Source organism: Abramis brama, assembly GCF_963993115.1.
Source record: "Abramis brama genome assembly, chromosome: 3".
NCBI classification, from domain to species: domain Eukaryota; kingdom Metazoa; phylum Chordata; class Actinopteri; order Cypriniformes; family Leuciscidae; genus Abramis; species Abramis brama.
In genome coordinates, this window is record NC_139965.1 from 25,827,995 (window position 1) to 25,852,443 (window position 24,449).

The 24,449-nt window shown below is 37.5% G+C and overlaps 1 protein-coding gene across 2 annotated transcripts in view; it reads right to left on the reverse strand.

The window, feature by feature from the left end:
* Positions 1-24,449, reverse strand: part of igdcc4 (immunoglobulin superfamily, DCC subclass, member 4) — a 77,055-nt gene that overhangs the window by 31,888 nt on the left and 20,718 nt on the right. For both annotated transcript variants that reach the window (XM_084108024.1, XM_084108025.1), the window contains exons 2-3: positions 14,213-14,521; positions 7,131-7,290 (exon numbers count right to left, since the gene is read on the reverse strand). In XM_084108024.1, the coding sequence (XP_083964150.1) occupies positions 7,131-7,290; positions 14,213-14,521 (469 nt within the window). The remainder of the gene's footprint in view (positions 1-7,130; positions 7,291-14,212; positions 14,522-24,449) is intronic.

Here is a 24,449-nt window from a genome sequence, read left to right on the forward strand (position 1 = left end):
TGCTAGAGGAAAAATAAGCTGTAAGAGGTTAAAAACCTCATGTGAAAATGCAGTGACAAATTTATCACTAGAACTTCACTTCTGTCCTGTACATTTACTGTGCTTACAAAATTAATTCACAATCTTACATCTAATGATTAAAAGTGTTAAACAGATGGCTAAGAGTAAACACATCTGTTTAGCTGTCTGTAATTTAGTGTCGAAAAGAGTCAAAGTCCCCAATCGAATGTAACATTGTATTTAATGCTTAACATTTTACAATTTAAAATAACTTTTCTATTTTAATATATTTGAAAATATAATTTATTAATTTGATGGCAAAGCTGAATTTCAGCAGCCATTAATTCAGTCTTCAGATTTCTAATTATTATAAATGTTGTATATATAACAGTTGTGCTGCTTCATATTTTTGTGGAAACAGTTATAGGTTTTTTTCTTACATTTCTTTGATGAATAGAAAGTTCAAAAGAACAGCATTTGAAACAGAAATCTTTTGGAACAATCTAAAAGTCTTTACTGTCACGTTTGATGGATTTAATGCATCCATACTGAATAAAAGTATTAAAGTGCCCCTATTATGATATTTTAAAGGTTCCTAATTTTGTTTTGTAGGTCTCCTAAATTAGGTTTACATGCATCCAAGGTCAAAAAACAATTCAGGTTTCTCATTATATACAATGCACATCACCTCATTTCTCAAAGAGTCAGAAAACGGTTCGTTCGAAGATTCAGTCTCTCTAAACCCCTCCTTTCTGTGAGCTACTCTGCTCTGATTGGTCAGACAGCCCAGTCTGTCGTGATTGGTCTACCACTTACAGTGCATGTCGGACACCAAATGCCGAATACCATATCTGAATTTCAGCTCCGGAGGCTTCCTCAGCACTTGATTCAGTGATACGAATGATGGCATCTGGTTTTCTGTATGAATTCCAGTGCAAGTTCTCATTCTTCTGAAGTGCAGGCAAAGTGTATTCGCAGTGCTGAAAACAGTGTCTTCTCGACATGTCAACAACACAGCTACTGTCATGACTTACTCCAGTTCTCCCTCTCTCTGCCTGTGCTTTCCTGTCTGTTTTCCAGTGTCCCATTCATTAAAAATAAAAAAGCAATAAACAAAATTTAAATAAAAATCAATTTGATGGCATTTGATGCAAACCATGACACAGTTGCTGTCATATGCAGAGAAACACTCTTCGGTGAATTCAGGAACTGACAGCAGATGATGAAATATCTCAATGATGCAATCAGGAGACATTTTAATAAAATGCTATGTCCTTATTTGACATTTCAAAAGTCTTTCCTTTTCCCTCTGCATGTTTTTCATAATCCTTAACTCTTGAAAATATCTATATTAATGGATAAATTATCTAATAGTCTTACCCAAACAATCAATTGGTAAACAGTAAGTATAAAAAACCTGATGCACAATAATAATATTATGATGTGGCTGGCTACATGTGAAACAAAAGATATCAAAGATTGATTTTAAAAACTGAAATGCTTCCCAAGGATACCAGGATGGGTAATAACACTGGACATGACTGTTCTTATAGCACCTTATCATTCTCAGTCTGAAAGAGACTGTGATATAATTTAATTCAAATCAATTAAATTCAATTTACATTTATTTGTATAGTGATAATGTGTGCTTCAAGTGTTGTCTGCACACCTACATCTCTCTATGTGCAAGTTTCTTTGTGTGCTTTTTTTATACATTTTTGTACGTGCGAGTCATAGAAACAGAGCAAGAGACGCATGTTCTTATTATAAAACAGAAAAGACACTTGAGAGAAAAAGAGAGAGAAAGAGGATCAGGAATCAGCAGAGACTGAGAATACAAATTAAAAATAATTAGAGAAATCTCACCAGCTTTCTGAAACATTGCATGTTTTGCTCCTGAATTTTTACCAAAAATTAACAATCAGTAGCTAAATGCCTTTTATGCTAATCCAATAAAATCAAGAGTTTGGCATATGGACAATATCCTATTAAGATATTGCATGCAGCAATCTGCAATAATAATTAATAAAAAGAGCAGAACACAAAATGATGTGCTATAATGCAAGGCCAGATTAATTATATTAATTATAAAAATACTAAAAAGGAATTAAATATTTGAACAGGGGTCAGCAACATATGGCACGCAGAGGGATAACCTGAAGCGCGCAACTCCGGTCTTGCGAATGGTTTGTCAGATCTGCGCACACACGCAGGTTATAACCTCACGGTCATAACTTAATAAAACCGTCTGTGTGACTATGAGGAATGATTTCAATGTAGATCTGTAAGCAAGTTCGAGGGACTTTATTTAAATTAAATACATACACCTCTTTAGCTATTGTCATATGCTAGTGATTATCCCTCTGCGTGCCAGGTTGTCGACCCCTATACTAGAAACACAACCAATTTGGTGATCCCAACCATATCAATACTGCAAAATAAACCCTTGCAATACTGTTTTGAACTTTATTCTTGACATTCCATTAACATCTCCACAAGCTAAGAAACAGACAATACAGTGAGCCAAATTTAAATGCAAAAGAAACATAATTATATTATTTATTGGGAAACTCAAAGTTGCAAGGTAAACATGCAATGCTATCTAGACTGTATATTCAGCAAACCTAGCTACATCCAGCTAAATGAAATCAACCTGAAAATGTTTTAATCAAACAAGGAAAAAAATAAATCAAACAGGAATTATATGACACCATAGGTTTTTGAGATAACTTGGACAGTAGAGTACACTATCAATACTTTACATGATTACTGTGCAGCATAGCCAGTAAGAGATTTTCTTGACAAAAAAAATCTTTGCAGTTTCTTACATATTCTGTAGTTGACCTTTTCAGATGGGATGACTGAGAAATTTGGCAGCGTCTGCTATAGTAAGCCCTCCGTTCATCACATGACATGACATACTTTAAACCGATAACCCGGACTTCATTTGATGCAACAGTTCCCTACCCTCTGCCTCCCTCCCTCTGATGCCCACCTCTTTGATGGGGCCCATTCCCAACTCTTCGACCTCTGATGGGCTTCTCATGTGCAGACTTTCCTGCTCTAACTTGACAAATAGCAAAAGCAACTGTAACATACACACACATCGCATCCAAAATAAAAGTTTGTGTTTACATAATATATGTGAGTGTACTGTGTATAATTATTTTGTATATATAAATACACACATATGCATGCATATATTTAAGTATTTTCATGTATATACTGTACATATGTTACCGGCAAAGTGTGTAATCCAGCATTCTATAGAATGCCTAGGTAATGTATAGAATTAGGTAATGTATTTTTTGCAAAAAACATCAGGAATTCTATACATTGCCTAGGCATTCTATACAATACCGGGATTTCACACTTTGCCGGTAACATATATATTTAAACATAATTTATATTATATATAAATCTAAATATTTTATATATAAATAACACATTATTCTTAAATATATACATGCATGTGTGTGTGTATTATTTATATAAATTATTATACACAGTGCACACACATATATTATGTAAACACAAACTTTTATTTTGGATGTGATTTAATAATAGAATGTCAAGGTGAAAAATATTGTTTGATATTTTGTACTCTAAGTCAATTACATAAAAAAAAGAAGAAAAATCCTGAGCATAGTACTAATGTGAATTAGTCAACCAAACCTACATTATTTCCACATCAGACACACAGGCGGTCAATCAATCAATCAATCAATCAATCAATCAATCTTTATTTATAAAGCACTTTAAAACGACCGAAGTAGACCAAAGTGCTGTACAGAAGAATATACAAAAACAGAACACAACAATACAAAACTCATACAAAACATAAAATACAATATAAAACAGATTAAGAAACAAAACATATGAAAAACAGCCAAACCATAAAAACAATAAAATAAACAAAATGTCAACTTCTGGTGTTAAAGGCAAAAGAAAAAAGATGGGTTTTTAGAAGAGATTTAAAGGGGAACTTGGCAACTATTTCAACTTAATAAATCCGTTTAGAAATCATTTGGATGGTTAAATCAGGGGTTCCCAAACTTTTCCATGCCAAGGCCCCCCAAATACCACTAGGTTCTGGCCAAGGCCCCCCGTATTGAACCCATCGACAATACTACGGCACGGCACATGTAGAAATAAATAAATAAAACATCTAGGTGAACATCAGATTATGTGATGGTGTTTGATACCAGCCAATCAGAAAGATGAGATGCACCGATTACAATTTTCAAGGCAGATTCCGATTTTTCATTGAGTTTGACCTGCCGATACAGATTTAAGCCGATTCTGATTTAATTTTTTCTAACCACTTTACAGCACAAACAAATATTTATTTTCTATATATATATATATATATATATATATAATAAAACACCACTTTTACCCAAACTGGTTAATAAAAACAAGTTTAAATAGATACATTCTCTATAAATATTTTTGTCTTCATTTTCTTTTCTGACATAGCCTACTCCTTGTTAAAACACACTATACATGCAAATTATGTGCATTTTTTTTGAGTAAAATCATATTTATTTTGTCCATCAAAAGTGTGCTTTCACTTTAATTGAGCGTGAGCAGCGCTACAAAAATAGACTCGGCGTCGAAACCCTCCGCTTCACTGCTGCTCATGCGACGCTCCTGCTTGACGCTCACGCGCTGCTCCAGCTCGCGGTGTGAATGCACTCACTGAACATGCACGCCGAAAAAAATTCGCGCTGCTCACGCGCCGCTCGCGATCTGAAACGGCCGTAATTCACAAGGTTTCCTACATGTGCGTTCTGTGTGCATGTGTGATGTTGATGTTGCGCGATGTTATTCATGCGGCGCCCGAGTGCATTTGAATCGGCATGTCAGACTGAAAATCATGTGAAAATCGGCCAATTCTTGTCACTAGCCGATCAATCAGATATCAGATAGGCTATGCAACAAATTATTATAATGTTTTTTTCATAACAATACTCATATTAGCAAATATTTATTTTTTAATGTTTTTTAACTTTTTTTTTCCAACTTGCTGCGGCCCCCCTGGCGCCCCCTCGCGGCCCCCACTTTGAAAACCCCTGGGTTAAATAACCTGTTCTGGTGAGAATGGTGACTTTACCCGCACCTCCCAGCATTCCCCGGCGGAAAACCAACCTTGCAACATGGGGACTAACGTCCCGGTAAGTTGGAAATAGGAAGTCTCGTGAGAAGCGAGAACGAGCGAGAAACACAAACTGCTTTACAGCAATTCGACATAAACACACACGCCATACGATACTGTGTATGATGTATTACCCACCTCGGTAGACATAGCTCCACACGATAAAGTTGGCCGGCTCCCATAATAACAAATGCACATGAGCAGTGGTAGAAAGGGGGAGGAGGAGGGTGCCGCAAGTGAGATTTTTTTACTACAGTGTTGTGAAATATACGCCTACAGCTGTAGGGGGAGCTCGTTGAGAAAACACGCGACAACAAAAGTGAAAATCAGCGAAGAAATGGCTAGAGTTGCCTTGTTCCCCTTTAAAACGAGACATTGAAGAGGCCTGTCTAATAAACTGAGGCAGATCATTCCATAATTTCGGAGCTGCCACAGAAAAGGCACGGTCCCCTCTGAGTTTACGACTTGTTTTGGGCACATACAGGAGCAGTCCATGCAGACCTACACTACAAACACTATGGGTAGTCTTATCATGTCTAATGAGTTTTCACCACTGGACACACCACAAGGAAACTATTCTCTATAGACAAGACATATAACTGGGGGAACTGGGGAGCTTCTAACTTTACCACAGGCCATAATCTGTTAGGATATTGTTTAAATATCAGAACTACAGTTATGGCACTAGAAAGCTACCTGGCAATTTGTTACTTTTAAGATAAGGCTGGACAAGTGGCATTTATAGATATTTCACTGTGTTTCTGATCAAATAAATGGAACACACCATAAAAAATCTTGCCGACCCCGGTAGTGTAGGGGTGTGCGATATTGACAAAAAAATGATATCTCGACATTTTCTGGGATTTTCTCGATAACGATTATTAGACGATATTTTGCTGAGTGTATTTATTGTGTTGGTACTTTGGCAGGTTTAGGACTGTCGTGGAGAGCCAACTCCTAAAGTTTTTGATATTCTTCATACTCTGTGTGGTGCTCAGTTCACAGCAGTGACAGAAATTATTATATGCATGCATCATCTTTTGTGTCAATTTCATAAATGTAATCAAATTCAATTATAAAAATAAGACACAATAGGGCTGTTACCAATCAAATGAAATCAGTATTAACAAAATTCATCTTTGCAATATTGAATACTGAATATTGATATTTAAAATGATTTAAAACAAGAAAAGATACTTTAAATGTGAAATTGAAACTGCCAGTAGGTGGCAGCAAGTCACTGTTAATGAGCGAATCATTGATTTAACGATTCATTCAAACGACTGATTCATTCAAGGAAAGAAGCATTTGACCACCTTAATCTATCCTACTCAACTGATTCGTTCAAAAAGCTGATTCCCTCAGTAAGGAAACACCGCCTTGTGTGGCTTTGCTTTGAACTATTTTCGTTGGCGAAATGGAGCAAAAACAGGCAATATGGTGTCTAAAATGTAAGTCACTTAATATTAACTTCTTGTTTCTTAAACTTGTATAAAATCAATCTCACATTTGTTATCATGCTGATATTTGGAGAAAAACTGCACTCTTGTGATATTTATTACTAAATGATAGAAATAAAGACTAAATCACGCAGTAAAAGCGTGCACTCTAAATACGCACCCGCACTAGTCTAATCTACAAGACTACATCACGTAGAGTATGCATGCACTCTCTGGGTGTGTGTGAGGGATAGGCTATACTCGATAATGTCAAAACGCACATCGTTAAAACAACAATTACGATATCGCAGACGATATATATCGCACACCCCTACGGTAGTGTATTATTAGTAATATCTATTTTTTCCCAATAGGCCTAATTGCGCAGCCTTATTTTTAACAAAAAAATTAGCTCCAATGTTGGACTAGCTTTGCGCTTGCCATGGGGTCCTTAGTGCAAACATTGTCATACTTGAATAAAGTATGACAAAAGGGAAATTATACATTCCAAAACTTATGCCCAGATGACTTACCTGGATGGGTCTAGAGGTTCTGCAGGTGCAGGTAGAGGTGCCTGGTCCTTCTCCCAGGTGATACTTGGAGTGGGCAAGCCATCTGCATAGCACTCAAACCGGGCAGTGCCACCTACAGGCACAACCTGAGGCTCAGGATCCTGAAGAATACGGGACAAGCCTGAGGAAGACAGAGAGAGCAGAGTGTGGCCAAGAGAAAAGGAGCAGAAAGCAACAAGAAAAAAAAAGTGAATCAGTGAATGCATTACATTCACTTATTGAATAAGCACAAGATGTAGCCACATGGTGGGAGTAGAGAGAGCGGGGCCCCTGACCTCTGCTCCAGTGCCTCTGAGCTTTGAAAATACTCACTTTGATCTGCTACATCTGCTAGACTCACACTGCTTATAAGCCCACAGAACAACTCACACATAGAACAAGCCAGAGGAAACTTCATTATTCAAACTAATGGTTAATGTTAATTTCTTGGTTAATGTTAATTTCAACATACATTAATACATTTTTAACATTTCAATTTATACAATTTGAAATGCTAAAAATGTATTAATTGTGTGTATTATGGACAATTGTGAATGAACAATAGTATATTTAGATATTCACATTAAAGGTACACCATGTAACTTTGTTTAGTTCAAAATTAACAAAATTTAAATAATGAGTCAATACGTGTTTTTGTCTTACCCTGATTCATGGTATTTAGACCTAGCGCTATGGTTTTCGCGGTAAATATGCGCCACTCGCCGGTGCATGTCTCGGCAATAACCGTAAATTAGGGATGGGCATTTTTCTAAAATATTGTATTTGAATATTTGGGCTCATAAGAATCGAATATTCGTTTATTTAAATGATGTTTAAAAAGAGAAAAACGTAATTTTTACGTTTTTGTCACCATTACTAAACAAGCTTAAGCTTATGATTAGGCAATATACCCAACAAGCTTAGACTAGGCTACCTTATATCTTAAGGTTTTATTTTAGTTTAAAACATTGAACAAAAAATATAAAGAAGCTCAAGCTGAAAAAGCAGCTCAAGCAGCGCGAAAGGAAATGTTTTTTAGAGTGTGCCAATTATAATACAACATACACGAGTCAGCATATATCGTGTTTATATTGTTTCATGTTCAGAAAAACAATCGCAGTGATTCGACTGCTGTTTGGATTTCAAGTGATTTCTCATTGTGGTGGGGATATTATGATAACACAGTTTCATTAATTAATTTGATTAAAAGTAATTCCATTTTGTAATATCCTTTATTAAGATAATTTTCATCTAAAAAATAATTCTAAACTTCGCGAGGCAGACGACGATCAAATACAAACTTGTTAACACGCTCCACAGAGCTACCCAGTGCATTTAATTATAACTGTGAGTAAGTGCTTGGATTTACCGTGGATTCACTGCATTTACGGCCAGCAAAGCAACGAAGTAAAATTCGAATAGTATTTTATTTTTCGAATAATAATTACAGATCAAATATTCGAAAATTCTAATATTCCTGCACCCCTACCGCAAATTATGAGAAAAGTTGTAGGTTATGTCTAGTTCAACTTCACACTACACAACTTTAAACGTCGGCAGATCGCTGTGCTGTTTAGACTACATGACTTGCTCTGGAGTCTTGAAGTCGTTGTGGTGTTCACACTACGTGAATGATCTGCAACAGGGGTTACACACTACACGAGCTGACAACCCGGTCCCCAAACCATGTTTTGTCACGAAAACACACGCGAGAAGTGGAATGGGAAATGACGCGAAATAGTTGTCTATTTGAAAATGGACACTGGGACAAAACTGGCGGTGCAAAAATAAAGAAAAGAAAAAAAGTTGTTTGCGCAATGATCTGTTTAGAACCCTGAAAAAAAAAAAGAATATGGATGAAAGGATGGATAAGCACACGCAGGCAGCAGGGATTGTCTGTCAGAGAGAGTTGGAGGTGAGTAAAATGTTTATAATGAAAAAGCAGCTGCCTGCTCGTGTTGTGGTTTGGCAACGATGGTTACAAATACAAAAGGCTTGTGTGTAATGTGATAACAAGCTGATCATTGGCTGTTGCTCGTCGCGACACGTGACACCAAAGGCAATCGAGTCGGCCAACAGCTCCAGATATTTAGCATGCTAGATATTTGTCTGGCGTCGGCGAGGTGTCAGCGAGCGCTTTTGATGCGATGTTTAGTATTTCACACATAAAAATTGGCGAGCTCGTTAACTTGCAAGTCGGGCTTAAATCGGGCTTAAAACCCTGTAGTGTGAACTAGGCATTAGTTGTCACAGTAAGTGAGAAAGGGACATAAAGCATGATAAATCTCAAACCTCTGGATAATTCCCTGTTTAAAACAAACAAAAAACAACGAAAAAGAGAGGAGTCTCTGCTCCAAAAAGATAACGCGACAGAGCTAATTTAAAAAAAATAATCAACATTGGCTTTTCAGAGATGGGGAGTACTGGGGTATTTGAAATGTTGTAAAAAGGACACGGAGATGGTGTTTTTATTATTCAACAGGTGAGTAAGGTATTTTATTGAACAGATAATTGCCATATGTCAATCTCTAACAGAATTCATTGTAAATCATTACCTACTGGGTCATTTCATTATGGTTTTGTAACGCCGTAGGCCTACTAGTATTTATTTTCAAGGAAGTACATCGATTTTACCATATCAATCCGATCACGAGTCCAATGATGATACATTGGAAGAACTACTTATTCAACCCGAAACTCCATTGTAAGGATGACTTCAGCAGGAAGATTCTCAGTGATACACTACTCAGTTTGAGGTACATTATGAGATGTTGCAACTGTAATTTCTCACCATCAGCATTAACAAGTGTATGTTCATCAACAAATCAATGTGTATATTTCTAATTTATTGTGGTGCACATGTGGGAACTCTATCAATAACAGCGCATACATTAGCCAAGCACTAACGTGAATGACTGATGTAACATTGTAAAACAAATCTTGCTCCATCCTTTATCTTTACTCATGGTAAGAACGACAGACAATCTGCATTAATTGACACAGTTTTAAGTAAAGTGGCCCACAGCTGATTAGCAGAAGTATTTCAGTAAGTAATAACGTGAGTTAGCCGGAAACTTACATAATATAAAACACAAAACTATGTATTTTGAACACCAGGTAGAAAATGTATACATCAATAATTATTCATACTTATAGGTTGTGATTCAGATGAGCACGCTGGTCCAAATAAACTGAGTACTGACTATATTTCAAGTGCAAGCATTTTGCGAATCTCGCCTTGAATTCCCAAATTGAGATTTGAGAAGCAGTCAAATGACCCGGACGACGGACAACATACAACATAGGCGGGCATTATGCAAATGTATTTTCTAGTGACATAGAACCGTAAAGCAGTAGGATTCGAAACAAACGACTCATTAAGGCAGTTTAGACTCGATTCATTCTTTTGGGAGACAATAATTATATTTATCGTGCACTTTCGACTTTACAACTTTGCAGAACGTTTACATTCACAAACATCTATATGAAAGGGAATATTCGAAAAACCATAACAGGGGCACTTTAAGGGATACAATTATTGACTAAGCCTGAATGATTTATGAGCAGTAGGATAACCATATTCATCCACACAGTCATGCAGAGCCGTAGCACAACCAAAACAATGTTCTTCTGCAAAATGCGTGCAGTTTTGTTACATAGTGTACCTTTTACCTTTATTATTAAATGCTGTAAAAACGTGCTCATTGTTAGTGCATGATAATTCAAATTTACAGTAAAGGGTTACTATGATCTCAAACTTCACATCCAAAACTGTCAACACTTAAGCAAACAAAATCTGCATTAAACCTAAATTAAACACTAAATGTCCAAGATTTTTATTGAATTCTTAATAACATTTTGCTTTTAAATAAAATGAATATAATGAAAATTAAGAATACAATAATTTATAATGGACCATTGCATTTTCTAGGGATAGTGCTGACTATTGAAGCTTCTCTTAAGGTGATTTATGATCACCCAGGGGAGAATTCATCCATATACATGAGCAATATCACACGAGTAGCAGTACGATATGGCTGTATCAGCACGGCTGTGATTCGGCCTTGGCCTTGTGCCTTAGGTAATCACAGCATGCTGATATACAGCCATATCGCACGGCTACAAGTGTGATATTGCATTTATACAACAGTTCGCCGGCACACGTGAGTAAATAAGAAACAACAACGGAGTGTCTTTAAAAACCCTCTTTTGTGCAGAACTACTTCCTTCCACCATGGATTCAAATCTCAAGTTGACAGTTTGACAGTTGAGCCAGAGCCTCCGTTACTACTTCTAAAACGTCACTTTAGGCCGTGTGTCCACCAAAGCGTTTTTCCACGCGGCTGGCGTGTTTTTTCAATTGTTTTCAATGGGAACGCCGCGTTTTTTAAACGCCATGAGCGTAACGAGGCGCTGAGCGTCTTTTTCACGCTGAAGCGCAGAGCGTTCGGCGTTTTTTACAGGTCGCCGAGAGTTGAAGAATGTTCAACTTTGGGTAAAACGCTGCGCTCATCACTGTCACTTTTTACCCAACCGACCAATCACAGTGGAGGAGGGGCGGGACTAAAACCACACCGACCAACTGTCACAACATTTTTTCTGTACAACGACATCAACCAGCAGAGCTAACCAAACAAAATGAATGAAAAATAAATTTTTAGTATGAAACAAATTATCTGCGAACTCAGTTACAAGTAAACTGTGCTGCGGATATTCTGTATCATAGCAACGAAGCGTCTCAACTGAAAAAACACTGCGCTGCCAAAACGCTCTCAAGCGCCCACAGCCAGGCGTTTTCAGCAGAGCGTCTAGCGTTTTCAGCTGGCTAAAAACGCTTTGGTGGACACACGGCCTTAGAACTAGTAACGAAGGAACGCTGCGTCGCTTCATTGAAGCTTGTTGTATTATGTAGAGTAAAGGCGGAATTATACAGACAATGAAACGGTTAGAGTGCTGTTACTGCGCAAATATCGCATGGCTGGAAAAGGCTCTCAGCCAATCAGATTCGAGAACCAGAAAAAACTGTTGTATAAAAACAGTTAAAATTAAAAGTTCCTAAAAAAGCTCACACATGAAGCATTGCGGCGTTCATAACAACTCCGCAGGTAGTGCAGCCTGTTTGGCTGAGACCCGTTAAACATTAACATATTTTTGACTTGTACACAGCATGTGGTCCAAAGCAAACATACTTTACAAAAAAACATGGGATATTTACTGCAGCACACACCAGTAGTATGGTTATGTGTAGGTGTGAGCATCTGAACTTAAAGCTATTCAAAAATAATGAGAAATATTCAGCCACTGAGAGAAAATGGAGACAAAACTATTTAAATGAGGACCCCTTAATTCTGCCACTGTCACTACCAAGTGAGTAAGATAATTATCATGATAACTGTAAGTGAAATGACAGATAACCGGGGTAAATTACAAAACCATGTACTGATTACAAAACCATGTACCCGGTAGAGACCTTCATTGCACTGATTTCTCAATGGAGGAAATGGTCTCTCTGTTTGGACTGTCTCCAGTCCCAGTACTGTCCAGTTTCCATATCTCTATGTTCCGGTCTCATTCACAATTTACAGTAAAGATTCAAGAAATGTCTATCTATCTATAGTATCTCTTACTTGTTTTACTTGCATTAGTGCGAGTGTGTTAAAAGCCGCCATTACATAAAATGAAATAATAAACTCAGGAACAACTTCTGTCCTTTTATGATGAATAATAATGTCAATATGTTATTTATGTAGCCTCATATTCAGTCTCTAATATCCATATGCAGTTTCCAACCACAATTGCTTCCACAACACAGAAAAAACACCAAAAAAATTAAAGGAAAAATAACAATAATAAAAATTCAGGAACTACTGTTTGTTGTCCTTTTTGATAAAAAAAATTGTGAATTTGTCAATTTGTGTATCCTTATCCTTTCTAATTTTCATGTTAGACTAACATGACACTCTCTCTTACACTAAAACCACAATGTCCAACAGGGTCTTCAGCAGAGATGCCAGGCATCATTACTATATACATAAAAGTAATAAAGCAAAACTGACTGAACAGAAATAATGAAGGACGACAGAGTCATGGCCAACGTAATTCATGAAATGGAAAATGAAAGGAAATGGTCTTTATCGTCTAGTGGGCTGCCTTGAACACAAAAAGAAAGAAAGAAAGAAAGAAAGAAAGAAAGAAAGAAAGAAAGAAAGAAAGAAAGAAAGAAAGAAAGAAAGAAAGAAAGAAAAGAGGTAAAGAGATAAAGGGGCTGAAGTCTGATCTCTTTCCCCCTCCTCAGGCGCTTCAGTAAACACAATCGAGTCCTTCTGCTAACCAGGTGAGAACAACACTCAGCTCCAGCCGAGCAAAGACAAATGTGGCTTTCTGCCACATTTCTGAATGTGGCAGAAAGAGAGAGACAAAGAGAGAGGATGGTATCTAGGAGTTAATATATAACATAAAATAATATAATACTTTTCAAAATGTTTTGAATGTATTTACTCTTTTTAAGGGCCGTGACACACCAAGCCGATGGTCAGACAACATCTGAACGAGTGGGTGCACGAGAATAAAAGAGAAAGTGATGAAAGCAAGCAAAGAAGTCAAGACGGCACAGACTGAAGGCTGTTCTAATTTTACATAATCTTATCATTCCAATACGCTAAAATTTTCATCACAACATGAGCCATCTGGAATGAGGAAAGTGATCAGCATGATTAATATTCAAAATGGTAAGCAAACGCTGCTTTGTTTATGGTTTGTATATCTGCAGTCCTAGTTTCGGTTTCCTATTTTTGAATGACGAATATAGACTATTGATACCTGCTGATATAGACAGCTATTTCCTTACATACAGGCGCAGAGCACAAGATGATGATGTTTATCAGATATGTGTACACGGTAATTTGGAATGTGATGCTTTACGGATGATGCAGATTTAAATACAACCAAAAACCTAAACATTGGCTAGCCTCTAAAGTTTGAAATGATCTGGCTCTTTGATCTCTCTTTGACTCACAGCTGCTGTGAGTTGGAGATAAATCAGAGTAAAAAGTGTTCATACTCACTGGCGAGATGCAGGGTGAGAGCCCGGCTGGTCAGGGCTCCTGTCGAGCTGGTACTTAGACAGCTGTATCCACCCTCCACACCCACTGGGGCCTGGCCATCCGTGGAGGATGGCGAGATAAGCAGGGATCCGTTGGGCAAAGGCCGGATGGTCTGGCTCTCAGAGAGCACCGCTCCATCCCGCAGCCAGGTCACGTTGAGGGGGGGCTCACTGGCCCCCAGATGGCAGTCCAGCAGCAGAGGGTGATCAGGCTCCAGAACCACATGGACCGGACCAGCACCACAGCTCAGCTCCACGGACACAGGCTTCTCTAATTAGTGAGTGAGAGGAGGAGAGAAATAGAGACAGAGCTGATGATACAACCCTAGGTTGGGAGGTCTGGGGGTTAAATGAAAAAACAACAAACAATTCAAATGAAGAAAATAAAGAGACAAAGAAACTAACCCAAAAGAAAACGATCAGTGAAAAGGGTTGTTAACAGTGAATCGATTGCATTCACTTTCTTTTCATTCAAAGGCAATTTTTGGATCATTTAGAATGATTTGCCTCAACAAAATTAAATTAAAGAATTAAGTATTTTTAGAATGTAAAGTTCTTCAAATTCTTCCCCTAATGTATCAATAAAAAAAAGAAAGAAAAACAAACAAACTACTTCAGAAAGTAAGCTGAAAGGAAACATTACCTGCACAAACATAGGGTGGCGAGATACAAGTGAATTAAATTAAACTGAACTGAAAATGCTCTCTTCGGGTGTACACTGTACATACCTAACATTACTCTACCAATGGTTAGAAAAAAATATTTTCCACATAATATTTTCCGAATTTCTTTTGGTTTAGACTACAATACAAATGACAAAAGAAGCTGAATTTCATTTTAAAACGAGACAACATGTTGTTAGTTTTCACAAACAGTACTGTATAAACGGTTATTTATACATGAACATAGAGATCTTTATATTTTAGGAAGAAATAATGACCAGAGAAAAAACCATCACTCTTCAACAGCATATTTGTCTCAATATTTTATTAATAAATTACATTACTTTCACCAAACAATGAAAACAGAATTTGTATCAGCGTACAGTAATCTGGAAAACACCATTTGCTTTACACCCAAAGGAACCTGGAGAACAGTTATTCACGTTGTCAGTCATGTCAAGCATGAGGCAATAATTTTATAACGACTATGCTAATCAGCCATCCATAACACTATATCAGCGCTCTGTACACACACACACACACACACAAAGACCACACATTGAGCACACATTGGTCCTCTACATTTTCGTGCTGCAGTAAGCTCCCAATTAATTACGCTAATGGGAAATGGAATTATTTCCTAGATTAAAGTGGAAGCTGACCCTCCGGCATCCCTAGATGTGTATGCGTGTGTGTGACTGAGACAAGCTAGCAAGCAAGAGCAGCTCACACAGCAAAAAGAGAAAACACAATATTACTTGTTGGATGGCTGAAAGCCAGAGTGCGCAGACAAATATGCGAGAGAGTGACTTCTGAGGCAGAAAGAACACAGACTGACAGAGAGAGAGACTCGTAATAAGTTCAGCACAACCAGAGCTGCAGGGTCCACGAGTTCAATCGCCTACCTCTGTTTATAGGTGAAAATAAGGCCACTAAGTCTCTGGCTCCAAAAAGGCCAGCGCCATTCCAAATGAGACCTTATTAGTAAGCGAGAGAACAAATGCGCGTGTCTGGTGCAGATCTGAGAAAAAACAACATGAAATGCTGCCCACAATGAGCTGCCCTGCATCAAAGGCATGAAAGATCTGTGGGCCATAATAACAGAAACACTGGCCTACTTTCACCACAGCCATTTACAGATACACAGAGATTGAGGGATCGCTTCTGTCCTCTTGCTGTCTTGCTTCTATCCAATCTCTAATTAAATCTAATTAAGGGCATTTATGGCAATTTCTCTGAGAATATTTTTGACCTCCTAAGGTTTCTGAGATCCTTGACGACTATACCTCCCAACTTCTCTCTCACATGCAGAGTTTGGCATGAAGCACATACAGAAAGAACAAATCCTTCTGAGCACATGCTTGTAATGCGTCAAAACACACATTAAAATGAACTACTGTCCATTTTGTACTGCTCCCTATCCTGTGCGCGTGCAAAAGCACCGCAGCTTCCTGAGACCCTGCTGAGTTTGTGAAATGGCAATGTTTGTGGGGTGATTTCTCACCCCTATGCACCTCTGCTGCTGTGGACTCGCTCTAAGATCAATCGGGTGGGGATTCTCGTGGCATGGCAGAGATCCAATCAAATCATCAATGTTACTCTGCCTTTGCAAATGAAGAGAGCGATAAACAGAGATGGAAGATAGAAGAGACAGTATTTTCCAGTGAGACACTAATTATGTAGTTGCCCATAGCATCTGACAAAGCAAGAACCAAAAACATAAAACACTCCACTGAAAAGAGACTATACAATATGTTTTGGATTCTGGTTTCCTTATTTAGCAGTCTCTCAACCAGAAAGATCAAGCAGATCGATCTACAACACTTCGTCCTGCTGGTGAACAGCACCAAATCAACACTAACTACCATAACAAGTCTGGACTAGCATGGAAATGTATGCTATAATCTAAGCTAGACTGATATACAAAAAATAATTACAAATTCTATATTCTCATTATACACTTTTTTAAAATAATACACGAGGAAAATTGTGGAATTTAAAAGTTATAAAACATTTGCTCCAAACTTGTTACAAATATTTGAAGACACATAATAACTGCTGATCTTTGCTTATAAGCACTTAATTCGAGAAACGTTTTCATAAATATGTGAAATAATCATGAAATAACTAAATATCTGAGATTTATATTTTACTAGTAAATTGGTTTATTTCATTAAAACACACAGCTATTTTTAAAAGTGGTCAATGGAGAATGACGCTGCACCATGGTATACCTAACCAGCCAAACCATGACCCGTTGTGTTATTCTGTCAAACCAATGTTGATATTCACATAATGACCAAATATCATCTGATTATGCATGCCTGGTTTCAATCTATCATAAAAGCTGGTCTTTTCAGCAGCTCCATCTAACCATACTAAGACTAGAACTGGTAAAAGAATGACAGAGCAAAAAAAAAAGAAAAAAAAAAGAATGTTCTAGTCATTCTGGCTCCAATAATTGCTACAACATACGCATTCATCTACGAGAGCATCTCCCTGTGAACACCTGACCATTTATTATACACAGTGCAAACTTCTCAGTTATGCAACACCAACCTCATCTTTCACAAGAGACGCAAGTAAATTATCGCCTCTGCATGTTGCTGTGAAGTGGAGGCAGTGCTCAGGGGTAGTACAGGACATTTTGTCTGAACTGTGGTCTATCCAGTGAAACTATAGATTGCACTGCCAAAGGCATGAAACATGCGTGATATGTGACTCAACAAAACACCGCACATTGCGTTTATAAAACTTACTGCATCATCAGTGTGAGCAGAACACTCTCAACGTCATGACATCTACTGAAACATTTTGCAAGTCAAATTGATTTTTAACTACATAAGAAACATTTTTAGAACAATGATTCTTATAGGAAAGTCTATCCCTTTAATAGCATATGTCCTCTGTTTCCCTTTTCCCGGACATGTCCTCTTTTTGGACCTAAAAAAATAAGTCCGGCCGGGATTTCTAGATCGCCCCAAAATGTCAGGAATTCGACTTTTGCTTTCTACAGTCGCAATTCATTATGTTTGTTTACATGCACACCTTTTGTTTCAGTCGGACTGAATTCATTCCGATTGATGAATCTGAACGTAGTGTTTACATGAACGCTAAGTTTTAGCATTGATTTAGGTCCCGCGCCTTCTCGTACGCCACCATTTGTCGTTCGGTCATGTACGTAACGCAAACATTGGTCAAACTGCATCTCAGTCATTACCCTCAGCACCACGACTTGCTTGTCAACAGTGGCACATGGCTCCTGAACAGCGTAAAAAAAAGCCCAAATGTAAATTCACAGAGGATTTATAGAGGAAATTCCTGTGTTTTCGTCTCGTCGGGATCCTTGTGAAGCAGAATGCATGACCTGCAAAGCTGTCACGTAGGTGTCAGTGTTAAATAAAGGTGCTAGCGACCTAGAAGCCCACATAAGAAAAGTAGCCTATACAAGAGAACATCAGGAGGACTGAAATCATTTTTTAAATTGTTTTATATTTTTTTTCCTTGCAACTGATTTTTTATTTTATTTTAACCAATGGCCATGAAAATAAACAGTGTCATGTAAAATGTGTTAAAAGCTAAACTATTTATTTATTTATTTGTCATTATTCTATTGTTGCGGGCCAAAAGTTGAATAGAAATTATGTATTACTCTATGTATTAAAGTTCAATGATATAGTTGCAAGGTGATTGGCCAGATTAGAGTTTGGTTTTTCCAGCTCGCAAGCCAACGGAGAGTTGCTTGCCGACACTGGCTGCAAAATAAAATTTGCTGCCACAAGGGTGCATCTAGATTTCTAGGCTAGGAGTCACGAGTTTTCAAGAACTATCTGAACATTGTTGATATTGCTGCTGCTGTTGATTATTGCTGGTGCTTCTACAGAGCAAGTATGGGACTTGCTACTGCCAATAATACATACAAAGATACACTGCTGTGAGCAAGTAAGACATGCTGCTGCTGTAATAGCATACATATACCTGTAGCAGATCTATACATGTGGAGCTGGGGAAGGTGGAGGGTTTCTGAAAGCACGCTGCAAACTGCTAAAGCAAATGCTGACCAAGTATTTGAAAGTTGAGAGTTGAGCATCGAGCTTATTGGCTACTGATACAGCATTACTTATTAAATAAATGGTATTCAAAATGTTTTTTATCCTTTGATTTAAAAAATAATAAATAAAAAAAATAAATAAATAAATAAATAAATAAATAAATAAATAAATATATAAATATATATATATATATATATATATATATATATATATATATATATATATTTTTTTTTTTTTTTTTTATATATATATATAATATATATATATATATATATATATTTATTTATAGCGATTGTTTTTATTAAATAATTAAATGTGTAATTATTAAATCACATCCTAATGATTCTTTTTTACTTCAAAATATCTTCCAAAATGATGTTGAAGTTATACATATGTTCATTGTTGTGAACAACATCAGGGGCGTAACTATGTGGTGGCCAAAGATGCCGATAATAACTAGACATGGCAACACTGCAACTTTTATATTAATATTATTATCAATAAATATTAAGCCACAATTATATTGATTTGTCACAAAAGTTTACGCTTAAAAGAACTGTTTACAGCAATTTGGCATTTTTAAGCCATGATCAAATGGGAAAACAACACACCCAAACACCCCATATCTGAACAGATATGCTGATGATAACAACAAAAAGAATAGATACGACATCCTGTCTGATAATGGATTGCTGCAGTTCGCACACACTTTGTAAACACTAAATCAGGGTTCAGTTCACACTCACATGGAGCAATTCTGGTTGGCACTCCTGCCAGCTATTGGCTGACAACTAGCACTGCACGAGGTGGACAAAGGTGGAGCTGTGTGTGAACATGCGTTTGTGCCAGCTGGATGTGTGACATATGCACCGCACAACCACTAATGACGGCTGGGAGGACAGGGACAGATGGTCTGATTGATAGCCCAGTGCAACAAACCATTTAAATTCAGATGGCAACATGTCTGTGTGGGTGCATTTGTGTCAGTATGGGTGCAGTGCCAGCTATTACTCAGCAGCATGGCACAATCAGAGAGAGAGATAGGGAGAATACATGAAAATATGACCACAGAAACAACATACATGTAACATGTCACATCAAATTTTTATATAAAATAAGTTATAAATCACAAAGATGAATCACCTACACAGAAACAGTTTACAAATTAGTTTATTTCTCACTGTCCTAATACTAATACTTAACATTTTCCAGGATTTATCATATTGATTTCACAATTACAAATTGACTAGATTTCACCTTGAATATTTTTCTATTATGTTAGTTATTTTATATTTTTGTAAATGTTTACATTATTATGTTAAGTTCATTCACACTAAGAATAAAACACAAAACCATTGAACAAGAGAGACTGATCGGTGCCTGGTAACAGATGACATTGCTTTACAATTGTCACATATTTTCACTAATTAGGCTTTAATTATTTGTAGTCAGCCTTGAAGACGTTATGATCTGTAATATTATCATGTTTCTTGTGGGGTTATTTATCTTTACTTTGGAGACAAATTTGTTAATAAATAAAATGTTTTTTCCCCACAAAATGTTTTCTTTTAGGGCTAGGGTTAAAAGTGTAAAGGTATAAAAAGTACTATAAAGCGATACAAACATAGCTTAAAGAATAAGTAGTATTGTAAATGTTCTTTTCACTGAAAGAATAATCCTCATTCATAATTTATTTTGTCACTTTGTCCTTTTTACAAGTCATTTACAAGGTAAAAAAATTATAAAAAAATACTAAACAAAACAAGCAAAATAAAATAATGTTATTTGATGTCTGGTTGTTTAAACATCAAAATGTCAGATGATCACGACTCAAATATCTCTCAAATGTCTCTCTACATGCACTTTTCTCCACCTCTGGCATGAAGTGTAAGTCCATATTTGCAAGACATGCTTATTTGCAATACCTAGTCACATATTTTTGTCATATTTGTCCTTTTTGTTAATGAATCATTAGTTACACAAACATAACCCCCCTCCTATAAAACAAAGCTTAAAAAATTAATAAAAGTATAGCCACGCCTCCGACGGCCCGCCCACGGGCCGATGCTAGCTAACAGGTTAAAAAAAAAAGTATGTCCATTATTTCTGTCCAGGATCTGACAGGTTGCTTTCATATTGACTTCCAACATATGGGTGAAAAGTCAAAGTGAATTAACTACTTCCTAATAATAGCCGCTTTCCGACCAAGTAGTTACAGGAACTTAGTTATAGGAACTGTCCACTTCTAAACAGTTCTATGAACTACTCTCCCCCAAACTCGGTTTTGCTGTTTGCGTTCGTACTGGCCAAGTGGCCATAGGAACTGGTAGGAGGGGTAAGGGAGTGACGCAAGCACTGTGACTTTTATTTTGACGGTGCAAAGGACCTTTATTTTGGCGGCGCTGAGAACACCAGAGCAAATAATGCTCGCATTCTGTGTTTATTAGTTAGCGATCTGTCTAACAGTACTGTTTAATATGTTATTAGATAGAACTGTTTTAGAAAGTAGACAGTATATGAAAAAAAGGTTATTAGCCTATGCCGTGTGGTTGATGTCCAGGCGGGAAGGAAGTCGACCGGAAGTTGAAGCCGGCCGCGTGCCACCATCTTGTAGCAGAACTTCACCTGCAGTTAGCATCCCCATTGACTCCCATTCATTTTGGCGTCACTTTGACAGCGAATAACTTTACATCTGAGGCGTTTGAAGACTCCATTTGTCCATTATTTATTTCTAAAGAAACACGACAATGTATAAAATGCTTCATTACCTTGTAGCTTATGTTATGGCCCCGTAGAAGCAGTTTTTGTAAAAGTAGGCTAATGATTGCGTCATAACCACGTGACTCTCTGTCGCACAGTAGAGAGATTACCGTATGGACGGGAGGAGAAGCTCGCGGGCAATCAGGGGGACGTGGAGGCAAAATGACAATATAATTAATCAAAATACCTAGCAAAAGTTGCTCCTGCTCCAAGCTCATGTACAGCTCCTACTCACACTCTCCGTCTCTGCAAGATTAGGAAGGGAATGATTCAGATTTCTCTTGGCACAGCTACTAGAAGACAGACGGGTTGCTCACGTGGTCCGTGTAATGCTTTGCTCTGTTTGAGTCTGCGCGTCAGGAAAGGAAGTGCTAAGAAATCGCTAAAAATGGGCTTCACTTGTTTCAATTGAGATCCAATGAGATGGCTCTGTCCACTTCTTATACTGTCTATGTTGATGTCCAGTGTTGCTAGCTGGGCAGATAAACATAATCATGTTTGGCTTGGTCCCCTCAAAGTTGCGTTGGATTTTCTCTTCAGCATAAAGGTTTAGAGACCCATCTATCACTGTTTTCCATGTTTGTATAGTTAGTTTCTGGAGTAAATATATAGGCTATAATCTGTGTGTTTACATTATAGCTGTTTTAAAAATGGCGAGTGCTGGTGTTCCGCGTGCGTTCGGTCAATCAGCGTACACTAACATCACAGGTAGTTCCTATAGTGCTGGTTTAGACCCTACTCTGAAGTAGGACCTAAATTAGTTCCTCCAAATGGAGTTCCTAGAACTAAAATCATTCCTAGTTCCTGCGGTGCGAACACGCCGACATCCAGGTACTTTAGCCATAGTTCTAGGAACTGTGAAAAGGTTCCTCCGGTCGGAAAGCAGCTAATAAGGCGGGAAAGAACTGAAAAGATTTGTCTCAGAAGAAGCCAAGTCAATTGCATATTCCTTTGCAAATTGAGTCAAAATTCTGCATAAATAAATAAAATAAAAAAATAAATAAAAATCTCCATACAATGTACTTATTTATTATACAATTATTCAATCCATACAATGAAAGTCAGTATAGAGACCAATGATATTTTGGACCACACTGAGTTTCATTGAATGGACAACAACAGGTGAAACATTCATCACATTTTCTGTTCCACAGTAGAATTCATGGTCGATCATATTTAATATTATATACAGGAATGACATAAGGGTGAGTAAATTATGACATAACTAACCATTTAAAAAGGGTAAAGGGAAAGGCTGCAAAATGTGCCTGTATGTTCAAAAAAGACCTAAACCTAATGACAATCAACAACATCCATGCGTCATCATGCTGGTACAATTCCTACACTATACAGATTGGAAGAATAAACGGGCACTTGCTTCAGTTTATGGGAAATGAGTGGGAGCATTGCAAACTCTCCATCTTTGAGGATATAACAAGAGAGAGTGCAATGATGAGAAAACAATTTACCGCAGCATAGAAGTTACCATGGTATTGCAAGGTCGAAATACTGTGGCTCATCCAACTTCACTCTAGTTCTCTCAGAAGAGAAAAAGCAGAGTTTCACTGGCCATGCAGAAGCATAATATATATAAAGGAACATATTCAACTGCAAAGAGGTGATGACTAGATATACTAAGTCGGAATCAGTCAACAAACACAGTCATGGCATCTTCTCCTGTTATTGTCACTTGCACTGTCTGACACATGTCTAGCGTAGCCATCTCTGTCAGCGATGAGGGTTTCACATGTGATAAATGCAAGGAAATAGTCAGGATTTCAGAATTAGAGAGACACACATCCAAAATTTAATCAAGGATAGTAAGAATGCAAGGTCTCTAGATACTGCTTTGGATGTGACTAGCCTAGTGAGACATTGTACACTGTACATTATTCGGTTCCAGTTGTCGGTTCCCCCCGCAACAGAGCAACTGGGTGACTGTGAGATGGCATGGTCGCGGCACAAAACACCGCTGTTCCATTCCGATTAAAACAACCAACATGTTCTCCCCCACTCAGTGATGCAACCACTAAGAATCCTGTTGAAAGTGCCCTAGTTATTGGTAATTCTATTGTACAGAATGAGAAAATAGAGACACAAGCTAGTCAAAAGTTTGCCGGGAACCAGAGTGCCTGCGACATCAAAGCAAATTTAAAAGTGCTGGCTTATGCTAATCGTAAATACTCTTATGATTGTTATTCATAATGGCACTAATGATGTCCGACTTCGTCAGCCGGAGATCACACAAATAACATTAAAGAGTTGTGTGAACTCGTAAGTACAATGTCAGACACTTTCATATGCTCTGGCCCCCTCCCTGTATGCCGGGGTGACGCAATAGGTAACAGACTGTTGTCACTTAATGGCTGGCTGTCTTAGAGGTGTCCGCAGAATAATATAGGGTTCATTGACAACTGGAAAGGTACCTAAGACCTGACCTGTTAAAAAGAGATGGTCTTCATCCCTCCGGGGATGGTTTAGTAAAATGGCACATAGTCTTAGACTTGTAACTTGCCTAGGTGAGGAAGCAGACAGACTGGCTAAACTGACCATCTGCTAGCCATCTCACGTCACAGAAGAAATTCCAACACATAGATACTCTTTACCTAGATATCATCATATAGAGACTGTGTCTGTTCCCCGAACTAGGAAATACAAAAAACTCCCAAACGGGTTAAGATTTAATTGATGTTCAACAAATAAAAAACAGATACAGTACAACACA